We start from the raw sequence: 14,240 nt of genomic DNA on the forward strand, positions 1-14,240 counted from the left end.
ACACTGACAGTAAAACCAAATACACTGAGGACACACGCTGATGGTGAAACCAGAAACACTGATGATACACTGACAGTAAAACCAAATACACTGATGACACACGCTGACGGTAAAACAGGACACACTGATGATACACTGACGGTAAAACCAGACACACTGATGATACACTGATGGTAAAACCGGACACAGTGATGACACACACTGACAGTAAAACCAGACACTATGATGATACCCTGACAGTAAAACCAAATACATTGATGACACGCTGACGGTAAAACCGGACACAATGATGATACACTGACAGCAAAATTGGATACACTGATGATACACTGACAATAAAACCGGACACACTGATGATACACTGACAGTAAAACCAGACACACTGATGATACACTGACAGTAAAACTGGACACACTGATGACACACTGACAGTAAAACCGGACACAGTGATGATACACTTACGGGAAAACCAGGCGCACTGATGACACACACTGAGGGTAAAACCAGACACACTAATGATACACTGACGATAAAACCAGACACAATGATGATACACTGACAGTAAAACTGGACACACTGATGACACACTGACAGTAAAACCGGACACACTGATGACACACTGACAGTAAAACCGGACACACTGATGACACACTGACAGTAAAATCGGACACACTGATGACACACTGACAGTAAAACCGGACACACTGATGACACACTGATAATAAAACCGGACACACTGATGACACACTGACAGTAAAATCGGACACACTGATGACACACTGACAGTAAAACCGGACACACTGATGACATTCTGCCATCTGATTTTCACAGACTGTCAGAATGGAGAAGATGGAGAATTTTTTTTTTTAATCTCTCCACTTATGAGAAAATTGGATGACACTCGTATGCAAAAAAATCGGACGTCTACATGAGCTCTAAGAATGAGCCTTCTATTTTTTCTTTTCTACCAAAAACAGCTCCAAGTCTGCACCACTGTAATAAATCTTTCAGAATATGGGTGTATATAATGTTACACAGGGCAGGAAAAACTCCATATCGTATAGGACAATGCTTAAAAGTATATTGTCAATATCCAGCATACATCGGTTTCATCTTTTTGAGTTTAGCTACTTGGTGAAAGGCTCAGAGGAGAAAGTTGAACTTTAGCCTCTACCAATTATTGATACTAGCAAGACGTAAAGCAGATGTGCTAGCATTTTCCATTTCATCAATACTGTATAGAACTAGCTCAGCATTTCCCGCACACAGTAACGTAAGCTATACTTATCTGCAAACATTACAGTAAGTGGGAACCAGGAATATGACAACCTTGTCCCCAGCAAAGCTTTCAATATAATTTTCTGATTTTCTGATTCCAGGTCTGTACATACACTCAGAGCAGATTTATAGGCACTTTATTTAGATAAATGTGTTTTTGAAGAGTGAAAAGATGCAAACGTTATATAAACCAAATTGCCGTGGCCAACAACCAATCCATGGCTCTCCTATCACTGGTCCAGAATCTACTTCCTAATGTGTATACAACATTTTGATATTAATTCTAAGCATATACTATAATTATCTGATTTACTAAATTATTATTGTGTTGTGTATACCTGGGATATCCTGGGATTGGTGCTCCTTCCCTATCCCTAAAGATAGGGTAACCCTAGCTGTCCCTTCTCCTCAGATTACTTCTGATGGAGAAGACGCTGTGGCCTCTTGCCTTGTTGAGCTCCTAAATCAGCCCTTATCTGTACCCTCACCCACCCAGGAAAGTGGGGAATTGTAGTGTTTAAGAATACACAAACCAATTAACAAGGGAAGACATACAGTGATAAATGAAAATACCAGTCATATAAATATGCCCTCACAAATAACAGAGTGGAACTCCGGGTAGTAAGGGGAGGAAAAAACAAATAGGAGAGATGAGGATATGCACACAGACAGAAGACCAAGCAACAGTCTTCTGAACAACATTCCAAACGGCTCCTCAAATAACCAACACCTCCAACTCCAGATCCAGGCAGTATGAAACTAACACTGGTAATCCCTGCTTGCCAGAGGTGAGTATATATAGCAGAGTAGAGTGGTCAACAGTGAACAGCTTAGACCATAAAAGCAGGCAAGTTCCAAGAGCTCTCAACTGAAAAGATTAACCCCTGCACTGCTACCAGAAACGAGCAATGTTTAATATGATGGTGAAGTGCTTCTAATTAGTGCAGGAGTATGTGAAATCAGACACTGTGGTCTTCTGTCCCCTTTGTTTTGTGGTAACCCCATGACAGGTGGGCAGACATGGAATTTTTTCAGATAGATTGATAGGAGATAAACAGATAGATAGACACTTAGCTAGATGGTAGATACTGTATAATGCAATGTGATACATAAGAAAGAAAGAAAGAAAGAAAGAAAAAGAGAAATGTGATAGATAGATAGATAGATAGATAGATAGATAGATAGATAGATAGATAGATAGATAGATTAGATTTGATGGCATCTATATGACTATGTACTGGGCAATATGTTTTTTGCAGGATTCTCTTGTCTTAAGCGTCGCTGACTATGCTTGTCAATGCAGTGAAAAAAAGTATATTTACATATACTGTTCAAGCGTCCTGCCAGAAGGATACTTATATTTGAAGAATGATAGCCTATAGATATGGCAAATATACTTCACAGCTCAGTGACCAATGTGTTGTTTAGTGAGCTCTGCTGATTGACCTTGGTCAGAGTCACACTTTGGAGAAATCTTGATTTACACCTTCTGTGTCAGCTGCCTGTAATTCACAACTACTTATTTCCATATGTATATTAGCCTTATAATTCTGACCTCTGTACAGAATGTATTCTCCTCCTTACGATCTGAATGGTCACCATAGCTATATACGAGAATATATGATAAGGAAATATATGAAGTTTCTGATCCCGTCCTCTGAGATTTAGCTCAGATATTATAATGTTGCCATATTATATATAATCAGAAGAAGCAGTAATAGGACAAAATGACAAATATTGTAAAACAAACCAAAGGTGAGAGGAGAGGAAATATGTAATCTGTAGGATTAGCAGTGCAAAGTGTGAAACGTCCTAAATTCTAGTAATATTGGTGCGACGGCCTACCCTGGGTAGGGTACATGAATTGGCATATAAGGTGTTGAAAAATGTTTAGAATTGAGAGTCCTCAGTGGTTGATACCTTGTAATGGGTAATAGAAAAGATGGTAACAAATTGCAAGCTTTCGAAACTACTCAGGTCTCTTCATCAGGCATAGACTAATACAAATTCTGAAGAATCACATATTTATGCACAACACAGCACAGAAAAATGAAAATGCCATAGATAAGACAGGTGACGTGAAGCAGAACCACCATTATGTGAGTGATAAACAGTTATCTCCATAAATATTGGAGCAGTTCATAGATAAGGAGTGAGAATGTTTTAGTGTCCTCCGATTGGGGTCTGGTTCTATGTTTTGGTGACCCCACATGGTCTGAGGAGCAAATTCCTTAGTTGATGTAAAAAGACATAAATTCATGTGAAACATTCATTCCTGCACTAAGAGTGTCAAAGGTCGTCATCACTTTATATTCCCAGACCCTTCTGTCTCGCTGAGATTTGAAGTTTCCTTTTTAATACAAGTAATTTTATGTCCATAACGTTATGATCGGGGAGACAAAAATGTTTGGCCACAGGTAGATCCATTTTTTTTTTCTCTTATTGCATGGCAATGAGAATTCATCCTAGTTCTCAGTTTCTGCCCTGTCTCCCCTACATACACTGTATTCCAAATTATTATGCACAAAGAGTTTAGGAGTGATAAGGTTAGAATTTTGTTGTTTGTCATTTAAACTCATTGATGGTGATGTGTGTCAGGGCTCTTTATATCACTGAAAGCAATTGCAGATACCTGTGCACATTAGTTTGGCAGGTGTGTCCAAATAAAGGCAAGACTACTTAAGAAGGCTGTTCCACATTATTAACCCCTTTCTGCCATTGGACGTACTATTCCGTCCATGTCGGGTGGGCCCTACTTCCCAAGGATGGAATAGTACATCCAGCTTGATCAGCCGCGTTCCAAGGGGGGAGTGCGGCCGGGTGTCAGCTGACTATCGCAGCTGACATCCGGCACTATGTGCCAGGAGTGGTCATGGACCACCCCCGGCACATTAATCCCCGGCACACTGCGCTCAAACATGATCGCAGCGTTCCGGCGGTATAGGGAAGCATCACGCAGGGAGGGGGCTCCCTGCGTGCTTCCCTGAGACGATCGGTACAAGGCGATGTGCTCACCTTATACCGAGCGTCTCCTCCCTGCAAGCCCCGGATCCAAAATGGCCACGGGGCTGCATCCGGGTCCTGCAGGGAGGTGGCTTCACAGCGCCTGCTCAGAGCAGGCACCGGGAAGCCTCCAGCAGTGCACGTCAGATCGCTGATCTGACACCGTGCAGAGCAAAGTGTCAGATCAGCGATCTGTCACTTTACTGTGATGCCCCCCCGGGGCAAAGTAAAAAAAAAAATTTGCATGTGTAAAAAAAAAAAAATCCTAAATAAATAATAATAATAAAAAAATATTGTTCCAATAAATACATTCCTTTATCTAAATTAAAAAACCAATAAAAGTACACATATTTAGTATCGCCACGTCCGTAACGACCCGACCTATAAAACTGTCCCACTAGTTAACCCCTTCAGTGAACACCGTAAAAAAAAATTAAAAAAACGAGGCAAAAAACAACGCTTTATTATCATACCGCTGAACAAAAAGTGGAATAGCACACGATCAAAAAACAGAAATAAACAACCATGGTACCACTGAAAACGTCATCTGGTCCCGCAAAAAACGAGCTGCCATACTGCATCATCAGCGAAAAAATAAAAAAGTTATAGTCCTCAGAATAAAGCGATGCAAAAATAAATATTTTTTCTATAAAATAGTTTTTATCGTATAAAAGCGCCAAAACATAAAACAATGATATAAATGAGGTATCGCTGTAATCGTACTGACCCAAAGAATAAAACTGCTTTATCCATTTTACCAAACGCGGAACGGTATTAAAGCCCCCCCCAAAAAAAGAAATTCATGAATAGCTGTTTTTTTGTCATTCTGCCTCACAAAAATCGGAATAAAAAGCGATTAAAAAATGTCACGTGCCTGAAAATTATACCAATAAAAACGTCAACTCGTCCCGCAAAAAACAAGACCTCACATGACTCTGTGGACGAAAATATGGAAAAATTATAGCTCTCAAAATGAGGTAACGCAAAAAACATTTTTTGCAATAAAAAGCGTCTTTTAGTCTGTGACGGCTGCCAATCAAAAATCCGCTAGAAAACCCACTATAAATAGTAAATCAAACCCCCCTTCATCACCCCCTTAGTTAGGGAAAAATAAAAAAATAAAAAAAAGGTATTTATTTCCATTTTCCCATTAGGGTTAGGGCTAGGGTTAGGGCTAGGGTTAGGGTTAGGGCTAGGGTTAGGGCTAGGGTTAGTGTTAGGGTTAGGGTTAGGTCTAGGGTTAGGGATAGGGTTATGGTTAGGGCTAGGTTTAAGGCTAGGGTTAGGGTTAGGGCTAGGGTTAGGGCTAGGGTTAGGGCTGGGGTTAGGGCTACAGTTAGGGTTGGGGCTAAAGTTAGGGTTAGGGTTGGGGCTAAAGTTAGGGTTGGGGCTAAAGTTAGGGTTAGGGTTTGGATTACTTTTACAGTTGGGAATAGGGTTGGGATTAGGGTTATGGGTGTGTCAGGGTTAGGGGTGTGGTTAGGGTTACCATTGATATTAGGGTTAGGGGTGTGTTTGGATTAGGGTTTCAGTTATAATTGGGGGTTTTCCACTGTTTAGGCACATCAGGGGCTCTCCAAACGCGACATGGCGTCCGATCTCAATTCCAGCCAATTCTGTGTTGAAAAAGTAAAACAGTGCTCATTCCCTTCCGAGCTCTCCCTTGCATCCAAACAGGGGTTTACCCCAACATATGGGGTATCAGAGTACTCAGGACACATTGGACAACAACTTTTGGCGTCCAATTTCTCCTGTTACCCATGGGAAAATACAAAAATGGGGGCTAAAAAATAATTTTTGTGGAGAAAAAAGGATTTTTTATTTTCACGGCTCTGCGTTATAAACTGTAGTGAAACACTTGGGGGTTCAAAGTTCTCACAACACATCTAGATAAGTTCCTTGGGGGGTCTAGTTTCCAATATGGGGTCACTTGTGGGGGGTTTCTACTGTTTAGGTACATTAGGGGCTCTGCAAACACAATGTGACGTCTGCAGACCAATCCATCTGTCTGCATTCCAAATGGCGCTCCTTCCCTTCCGAGTTCTGCCATGTGCCCAAACGGTGGTTTCCCCCCCCCCCCACATATTGGGTATCAGCGTACTCATGACAAATTGGAAAACAACTTTTGGGGTTCAATTTACACTGTTTCCCTTGGAAAAATACAAAACTGGGGGCTAAAAAATTATTTTTGTGGAAAAAAAAGGATTTTTTATTTTCACAGCTCTGCGTTATAAACTGTAGTGAAACACTTGGGGATTCAAAGTTCTCACAACACATCTAGATAAGTTCCTTGGGGTGTCTAGTTTCCAATATGGGGTCACTTGTGGGGGATTGCTACGGTTTAGGTACATTAGAGGCTCTGCAAACGCAATGTGATGCCTGCAGACCATTCCATCTAAGTCTGCATTTCAAATGGCGCTCCTTCCCTTCCGAGCTCTCCCATGCGCCCAAACGGTGGTTCCCCCCCACATATGGGGTATCAGCGTACTCAGGACACATTGGACAACAACTTTTGGCGTCCAATTTCTCCTGATGCCCTTTGGAAAATACAAAACTGGGGGCTAAAAAATAATTTTTGTGGGGAAAAAAAAGAATTTTTATTTTCACGGCTCTGCGTTATAAACTGTAGTGAAACACTTGGGGGTTCAAAGCTCTCACAACACATCTAGATGAGATCCTTAGGGGGTCTACTTTCAAAAATGGTGTCACTTGTGAGGGGTTTCAATGTTTAGGCATCTCAGTGGCTCTCCAAACGCAACATGGCGTCCCATCTCAATTCCAGTCAATTTTGCATTGAAAAGTCAAATGGCGCTCCTTCCCTTCCGAACTCTGCCATGTGCCCAAACAGTGGTTTACCCCCACATGTGAGGTATCAGCATATTCAGGACAAATTGGACAACAACTTGTGGGGTCCAATTTCTTCTCTTACCCTTAGGAAAATAAAAAATTGGGGGCGAATATATAATTTTTGTGAAAAAATATGATTTTTTTATTTTTACGGCTCTGCGTTGTAAACTTCTGTGAACCACTTGGTTGGTCAAAGTGTTCACCACACATCTAGATAAGTTCCTTAGGGGGTCTACTTTCCAAAATGGGTCACTTGTGTGGGGTTTCAATGTTTAGGCACATCAGGGGCTCTCCAAACGCAACATGGCGTCCCATCTCATTTCCAGTCAATTTTGCATTGAAAAGTCAAATGGCACTCCTTCGCTTCCGAGCTCTTCCATGAGCCCAAACAGTGGTTTACCCCCACATATGAGGTATCGGAGTACTCAGAACAAATTTTACAACAACGTTTGGGGTCCATTTTCTCCTGTTACCCTTGGTAAAATAAAACAAATTGGAGCTGAAGTAAATTTTTTGTGTAAAAATGTTAAATGTTCATTTTTATTTAAACATTCCAAAAATTCCTGTGAAACACCTGAAGGGTTAATAAACTTCTTGAATGTGGTTTTGTGCACCTTGAGGGGTGCAGGTTTTAGAATGGTGTCACACTTGGGTATTTTCTATCATATAGACCCCTCAAAATGACTTCAAATAAGATGTGTTCCCTAAAAAAAAATGGTGTAAAAATGAGAAATTGCTGGTCAACTTTTAACCCTTATAACTCCTTAACAAAAAAAATTTTAGTTCCAAAAATGTGTTGATGTAAAGTATACATGTGGGAAATGTTACTTATTAAGTATTTTGTGTGACATATCTCTGTGATTTAATTGTATAAAAATTCAAATTTGGAAAATTGCGAAATTTTCAAAATTTTCGCCAAATTTCCGTTTTTTTCATGAATAAACGCAGGTAATATCAAAGAAATTTTACCACTATCATGAAGTACAATATGTCACGAGAAAACATTGTCAGAATTACTGGGATCCGTTGAAGCGTTCCAGAGTTATAACCTCATAAAGGGACAGTGGTCAGAATTGTAAAAATTGGCCCGGTCATTAACGTGCAAACCACCCTTGGGGGTAAAGGGGTTAAGCAGCCTACATTTTTTGCCAAAATGGGAAAGAAAAAGGATGTGTCGGCTGCTGGGAAGCAACAAATTGTGGAGTACTTAGGTCAAGGCATGACTACAATCAACATTGCCAAGACACTTCATCGTGATCATCGCACAATCAAGTATGTAGCTGATTCCCAGCACACACGTGTGCGTGCTGATAAGGAAAAATTGATGACTCCTTCCAACAGGCAATTGCATAAGGTTAAAAGAGCAACTGCAAAAATGCCTTGTCATAGCAGCAGACAAGTTTTTGAAGCTGCTGGTGCCTCCAACGTCCCCAGAACAACAAGATGCAGGGTCCTTCAGAAGTTTGCAGCTGTGCTTAAGCCATCCTGTCGACCACCTCTATCCACTGCACACAAGCAGAAACGGCTCCAGTGGGCCAAACGATACATGAAGACTGACTTCCAAACTGTTTTGTTCACCGATGAGTGCCGTGCAATGCTCGATGGTCCAGATGGATGGAGTGGAGGATGGCTGGTTGATGGACACCCCATGAAAACACGGCTAAGGCGCCAACAAGGAGGAGGTGGAGTAATGTTTTGGGCTGGAATCATGGGGAGATAGATTGTCGGCCCCTTTATGATCCCTGAAGGGGTAAAGATGAACTCCATAATCTATGTGGAGTTTCTAAAACAACACTTCCTGCCATGGTTCAAGAGGAAGAACCGTGCTTTCCGCAGCAAGATCATTTTCATGCATGCCACAAAAAATGCATCTGCATCTCTGGCTGCTATGGGCATAAAAGAGGACAAACTTATGGTGTGGCCACCATCTTCCCCTGACCTCAACCCCATTGAGAACCTCTGGAGCATCATCAAAAGGAGTGTCTATGATGGCGGGAGGCAGTTCACATCTAAGCAACAGCTCTGGGAGGGTATTCTGTCCACATGCAAAACAATTGAAGCAGAAACCATCCAAAAACTGACAAATTCAATGGACGAGAGAGTTCAGAAGCTTCTTTCAAACAAGGGGTCCTATGTGCAAATGTAACATCACCTAGAATAAAGTTTTCACTTGAAAACTGTTTAATTTCATTTTGTAATAAGCTGATAATGCTTATAACTTCACAATTGACCATTTTTTTGTTCAAAATAAAAAAAGGTTGAAAACTCTGCTGTGCATAATAATTTGGAACATGCATTTTGAGTGTTTATTTTTTTTTTTAAAGATACTGTTTTCATAGGCAGTTTGTTCCAAAACATTGCAATTATACTGGAATAGTAGATGATTGGAAAATAACAATGACTGCAATTCAGATAGGTAATTTAGAGAAAATATGAGGAAATATTATTTGCATAATAATTTGGAACACAGTGTTCAGACCCCCAGTTGGACATTTAGTACAAATAATTAAGTACACCACATTAGAAGTGACGCAGCTGAAAGTTCCTGGTATCTTGTAGTCCTAATGTGAATTGGGGATCTTTATTTTGTCCGTGCTCATTATAAATGGACAGGTTTTACATTTTTTCTGGTTGCAAGGAAATGTTTCTGCAGCTGTTGGAGAATACAGCGAGCTTCTGACAATGATGCTTCTTAGATTTGGGGGCTGCCTAAAACACAGTAGTGGGGGTTTGGAAAAATGGATTGTAAGCGGGCATCTTTTATGTCTTTTTACATCAACTAAGAAATTTGCTCCTCAGACCATGTGGGGTCACCATAAGATAGAACCAGACCCCAATCAGAGGACAATAAAACATTCACACTCCTTATCTATGAATTGCTCCAATATTTATGGACATAACTGTTTATCACTCACATAATGGTGGTTCTGCTTCATGTCACCTGTCTTATCTATGGCATTTTTCTGTGCTGTGTTGTGCATAAATACGTGATTCTTCAGATTTTGTATTAGTCTATGCCTGATGAAGAGACCTGAGTAGTCTCGAAAGCTTGCAATTTGTTACCATCTTTTCTGTTAGCCATTAAAAGGTATCAACCACTGAGGACTCTCAATTTTAAATATTTTTCTATCCACTGGCTAACACGGTACCGAGATATATATCTTTCCCATATAAGGGGTTGACGTGCATAAATCCCCTCTGCTGTATGGTATTGTAGAATTTACAATAGATATCATATTATTCATGAAATGTAAGAAGTAAGCAAAATCTTTGGAATTGTACTATACCTATACTTCTCTGTCGTATCTGTGCATCATGAATTGTGGTATATACGGTATTAAAGGGGCCCATTGATATTCTTTCACCCAGAGCGAAAACCTGGAGCCGGCCTTGGATCCTCTAATTATTTTTGAAATGTGTTCTATTAGAAACATTATTTGTGTGTTGAGGGATTAATTTGATTAATCTATCTCCATCAAAAAGATTGGAAACTTGTAAAAATGCTGGAAACAAATCTTATAACGGTCAGAAATAGTGATTTTTCCCATGTAGTGGACTACCCAATTAACAGCATAATTGCTGTGTTACCCAAAATGTCAAGAAGGCTCTGAGCTATAGTGCAGACCCTGTAGACTTTGGGCAAAGTTGGCAAACCTCCTTCGAACCCCCACATCCACTCATAAAGCAGTGAGTGATGCCAGGATCACTTCTCACTTCAGACTGAGTTCCAGAATCCATGCACGCTTTTGGGCAGTGAGTAATGGAGTTGAGTGACATGGCCTGTAAAAGAGGGGTTTTTAGCAAGCAGATTTTTTGGATCCCACACTGCTCCAGTTGACGTGTGCATCTGCTTCCTCCCTGGACCTGCATACAGCACAGATGTTTCTTGGGAGTGTGCTAGGGCGCATTCACTGCCTTTAAAGGGACAACGCACATGCTTCTGAAAATGTCCCCAGCCAAATCTGGGGAATGTCTGATATTTAAGGCACCCTCCCCTATTGTGAGGTTCCGTAGCAACATTAGTATCAGTGTGCTATCCTGCTACCTTGTTATATGGTCCCTGTACGTGGGCTATCTGATTCTGATCCTGTTCATCCTATCTACATGATCCTGCCCATCCTGTCTGAACTTGATTCTGCCATCCTACTTTAAACTGCTCCTGAGCCCGTCCTACTTGTACCAGTCCAGAGTCTGATCCATCTCATCCACACCTGTACCGCTACTCTCACCTGTCCAGTCTGAACCTGTGTTCCTGCACTGAGTCTGCCCTGTGTTCCTGAACCTATCCTGTCTGTGCATGATCCAGTACCTGTTCTGTCTAACAGACTTGCAGTCCTATATGGAACCTGTTTTGTCTACTATCCGTGCAGTCTTATTCTGAACCTGTTCTGTCTGACAAGCCGCTAGTCGTCCTGTTAACCAGTTCCTGAAGGGTACTGTGGCCCTGTCCCTTTGGGGTCGACTGTTGCGGCTCCGGGTTCTGTCCTGGAGTAGCACCTGGCATCCTCCAGGGTTCAAGTCTAACCACAACATCAGGGGCTCTAGTGAAGAACCAGTTGGTTGCTTAGTTACACCCCTCCAGGCTCTCCCACAACCATGGTACAGTGGTTCCACAACTACGTGCATAACACAGATCTAGCAGTTCTCTGAATGCTGAGCTGTGTATAATCCCACCCACCCCTCTGATTGGCAGTTTTCTGTGTTTACTGTGCATAGGCAGAATGCTGCCAATCAGTAGTGGGGGAGGGGTTATACAGAACTCACATATGTGGAGAACTACATGACAGCAGGTTTACTAGTCCGCTAGTGATTTCCTACTAATAACAAAGAGATTATATCAAAACTACAGCGAGCAGTCCAGTACTTACACATCACTGTAATCAGTGTCTATTTCCTTACTTTATGTCGTCCCAGATTATGTGGCAAAAACCTGGTGACAGATTTCCTTTAAACATTACACATGATTCCATGCGTATATCTAACTTAGAACTACAATACACAGAACCTAAACCTAAACTGGAAAATAGTGTAAAATAAGTCTCCTGGTGCCCTATTTTAAAATACCTGAACTGTAGTCTTTCACTGCTTATACTGTTATTTTTTCTATTTCAGCTCCTTCACTAATTGGTATGGTGAGGAAAGACTGGGCCTCTCAAAACAGTATTGCTCTTTCGTGGCAAGAACCCGACTATCCTAATGGGGTCATTCTGGACTACGAGATCAAGTACTATGAGAAAGTAGGTCTTGCTCAGCATTCCTGGAAAAACGCTTAAGATGCAAGTAGTGCTTTCTTACTGTCTTCTTTTCTGTGTCATTTTTATATGGGGTTAGCATTTTATAAGGCATTAACCTGAACATGATACTAGCAAAGACTTATGTACAGTATTTTTTATAAGTTTGTGGGAACTTCTTACTTGTAACAGCAATCTGTTAAAAACAAGATTTTTTTACTTGATAAATGACAAAATTCTGGCTACATGCCGCCACCTCTAGGGGGAGGTAAATGCATATGGAATTGGTTTATTAATACTGAGCTCCAACCAGAGGCTTAATATAACAGTGTCTCACAAATTAGGGGAAAAGGTTCAGTACTGGCTCATCTTTGCCTCCATAGCAGCAATGCACCCATCCTCTGTGTTGGGTATGCCTCTGTATTTAGCTTAAACTCAAAAGTGGTCAACTTAAACTTATACCAATTCAATTGACTAGGCGCTGAGTGCCAACTGCATTTGCAGAGCCACTGAGCCTAGTGATTGGCTGCGGCAGTTACAATCACTGTAGATGTGACAAAACGGCTGCAGTCAATCAACAAAACCTTGAACAACTGAAAAGAGACCGTGTTAGACCCCAAGAGGGTTACTTTAAATCTCTTCAATGATATGGTATATTTTTTTTTTTAAAGAGACAACCCCTTTATGTGTGAATTCACACCATAGTACTCCATGGCCCATGTACAGAGAGTAATACCTGGCTTGCCTGAATGCCTCCTAATATGAAGAAATTAAGGAAAGAGAGTGCACATAGGGAGATAAAAGTGATAATTTGGATGACAATACTTGGTAGGTGCACTCACCTTTACAGGTTGTGAAAATTCACAACCCCTTGCAGGATATGAAAGGAAACAGTGGTCGCTGCAGACTCCTGTGGATACCAATGTCACAAAGAAGGAATAAGAAGACCGGTAATCTTGTATCCGCGCTGACCACACAACGATGGACATGTTCTTAAAAGCTTTATGGTGCCGACGCGTTTCGTGGCAATCTGCCACTTTCTCAGGGCTTAAAGCTTTACAGTATCTGTTAGCAGTGGTTTTATACCAAACCTTCATGGCATCACAATTACAAACAAACAGACATCACTTCCTGTGAAAACGCCCCCTCCAATGTCAGAATGTCATAAAACAGTTACAATGACTTTATTTCAAAATCTAAACTCTGATGAAACACATTATCCACCTAAACAATCAGTCTTTAATTCAAAAAAATATATATAAAAAACTAATGATCACTACATATTAATTTTTTTTCTGAAAAATAGAGTTAGCAAGAATCAAACTCACAAGTTTTGGGCAAGCCCAACCACTTAGGGCTACCCATTACCATCATACTATCTCTCCACTTGTTGGGAATGGATGAGGTTTTATACCAAACCTTCATGACATCACAAGCAAACAAACATCACTTCCTGCGAAAACACCCCCTCCAAAGTCGAGGTGTCACACGACAGTCACAATATCTTTATATTATGAAGGTTTTGTAAAAAATTAATGTGTAGTGATCATTAGTTTTTTTATATATATTTTTTTTAAATAAAGACTGATTGTTTAGGTGGATAATGTGTTTCATCAGAGTTTAGATTTTGAAATAAAGTCATTGTATAATACTACAATATAATAATAATAAATTGTAACTGTTTTATGACATTCTGACATTGGAGGGGGCGTTTTCACAGGAAGTGATGTTTGTTTGTTTGTAATTGTGATGCCATGAAGGTTTTGTATAAAACCATTGCTGTAAACAGATACTGTAAAACTTTTGGCCCTGAGGAAGTGGCAGATTGCCACGAAATGCATCGGCACAATAAAACTTTGATCCTAATTTGAAGAGACATAC

General features: G+C 40.7%; 1 protein-coding gene across 2 annotated transcripts in view; it reads left to right on the forward strand.

Moving 5' to 3' along the window:
• Positions 1 to 14,240, forward strand: part of EPHA6 (EPH receptor A6) — a 1,167,010-nt gene that overhangs the window by 748,072 nt on the left and 404,698 nt on the right. For both annotated transcript variants that reach the window (XM_077294107.1, XM_077294108.1), the window contains exon 6: positions 12,241 to 12,365. In XM_077294107.1, the coding sequence (XP_077150222.1) occupies positions 12,241 to 12,365 (125 nt within the window). The remainder of the gene's footprint in view (positions 1 to 12,240; positions 12,366 to 14,240) is intronic.

This window comes from Ranitomeya variabilis, chromosome 3 (assembly GCF_051348905.1).
Source record: "Ranitomeya variabilis isolate aRanVar5 chromosome 3, aRanVar5.hap1, whole genome shotgun sequence".
In the NCBI taxonomy this organism is placed as follows: domain Eukaryota; kingdom Metazoa; phylum Chordata; class Amphibia; order Anura; family Dendrobatidae; genus Ranitomeya; species Ranitomeya variabilis.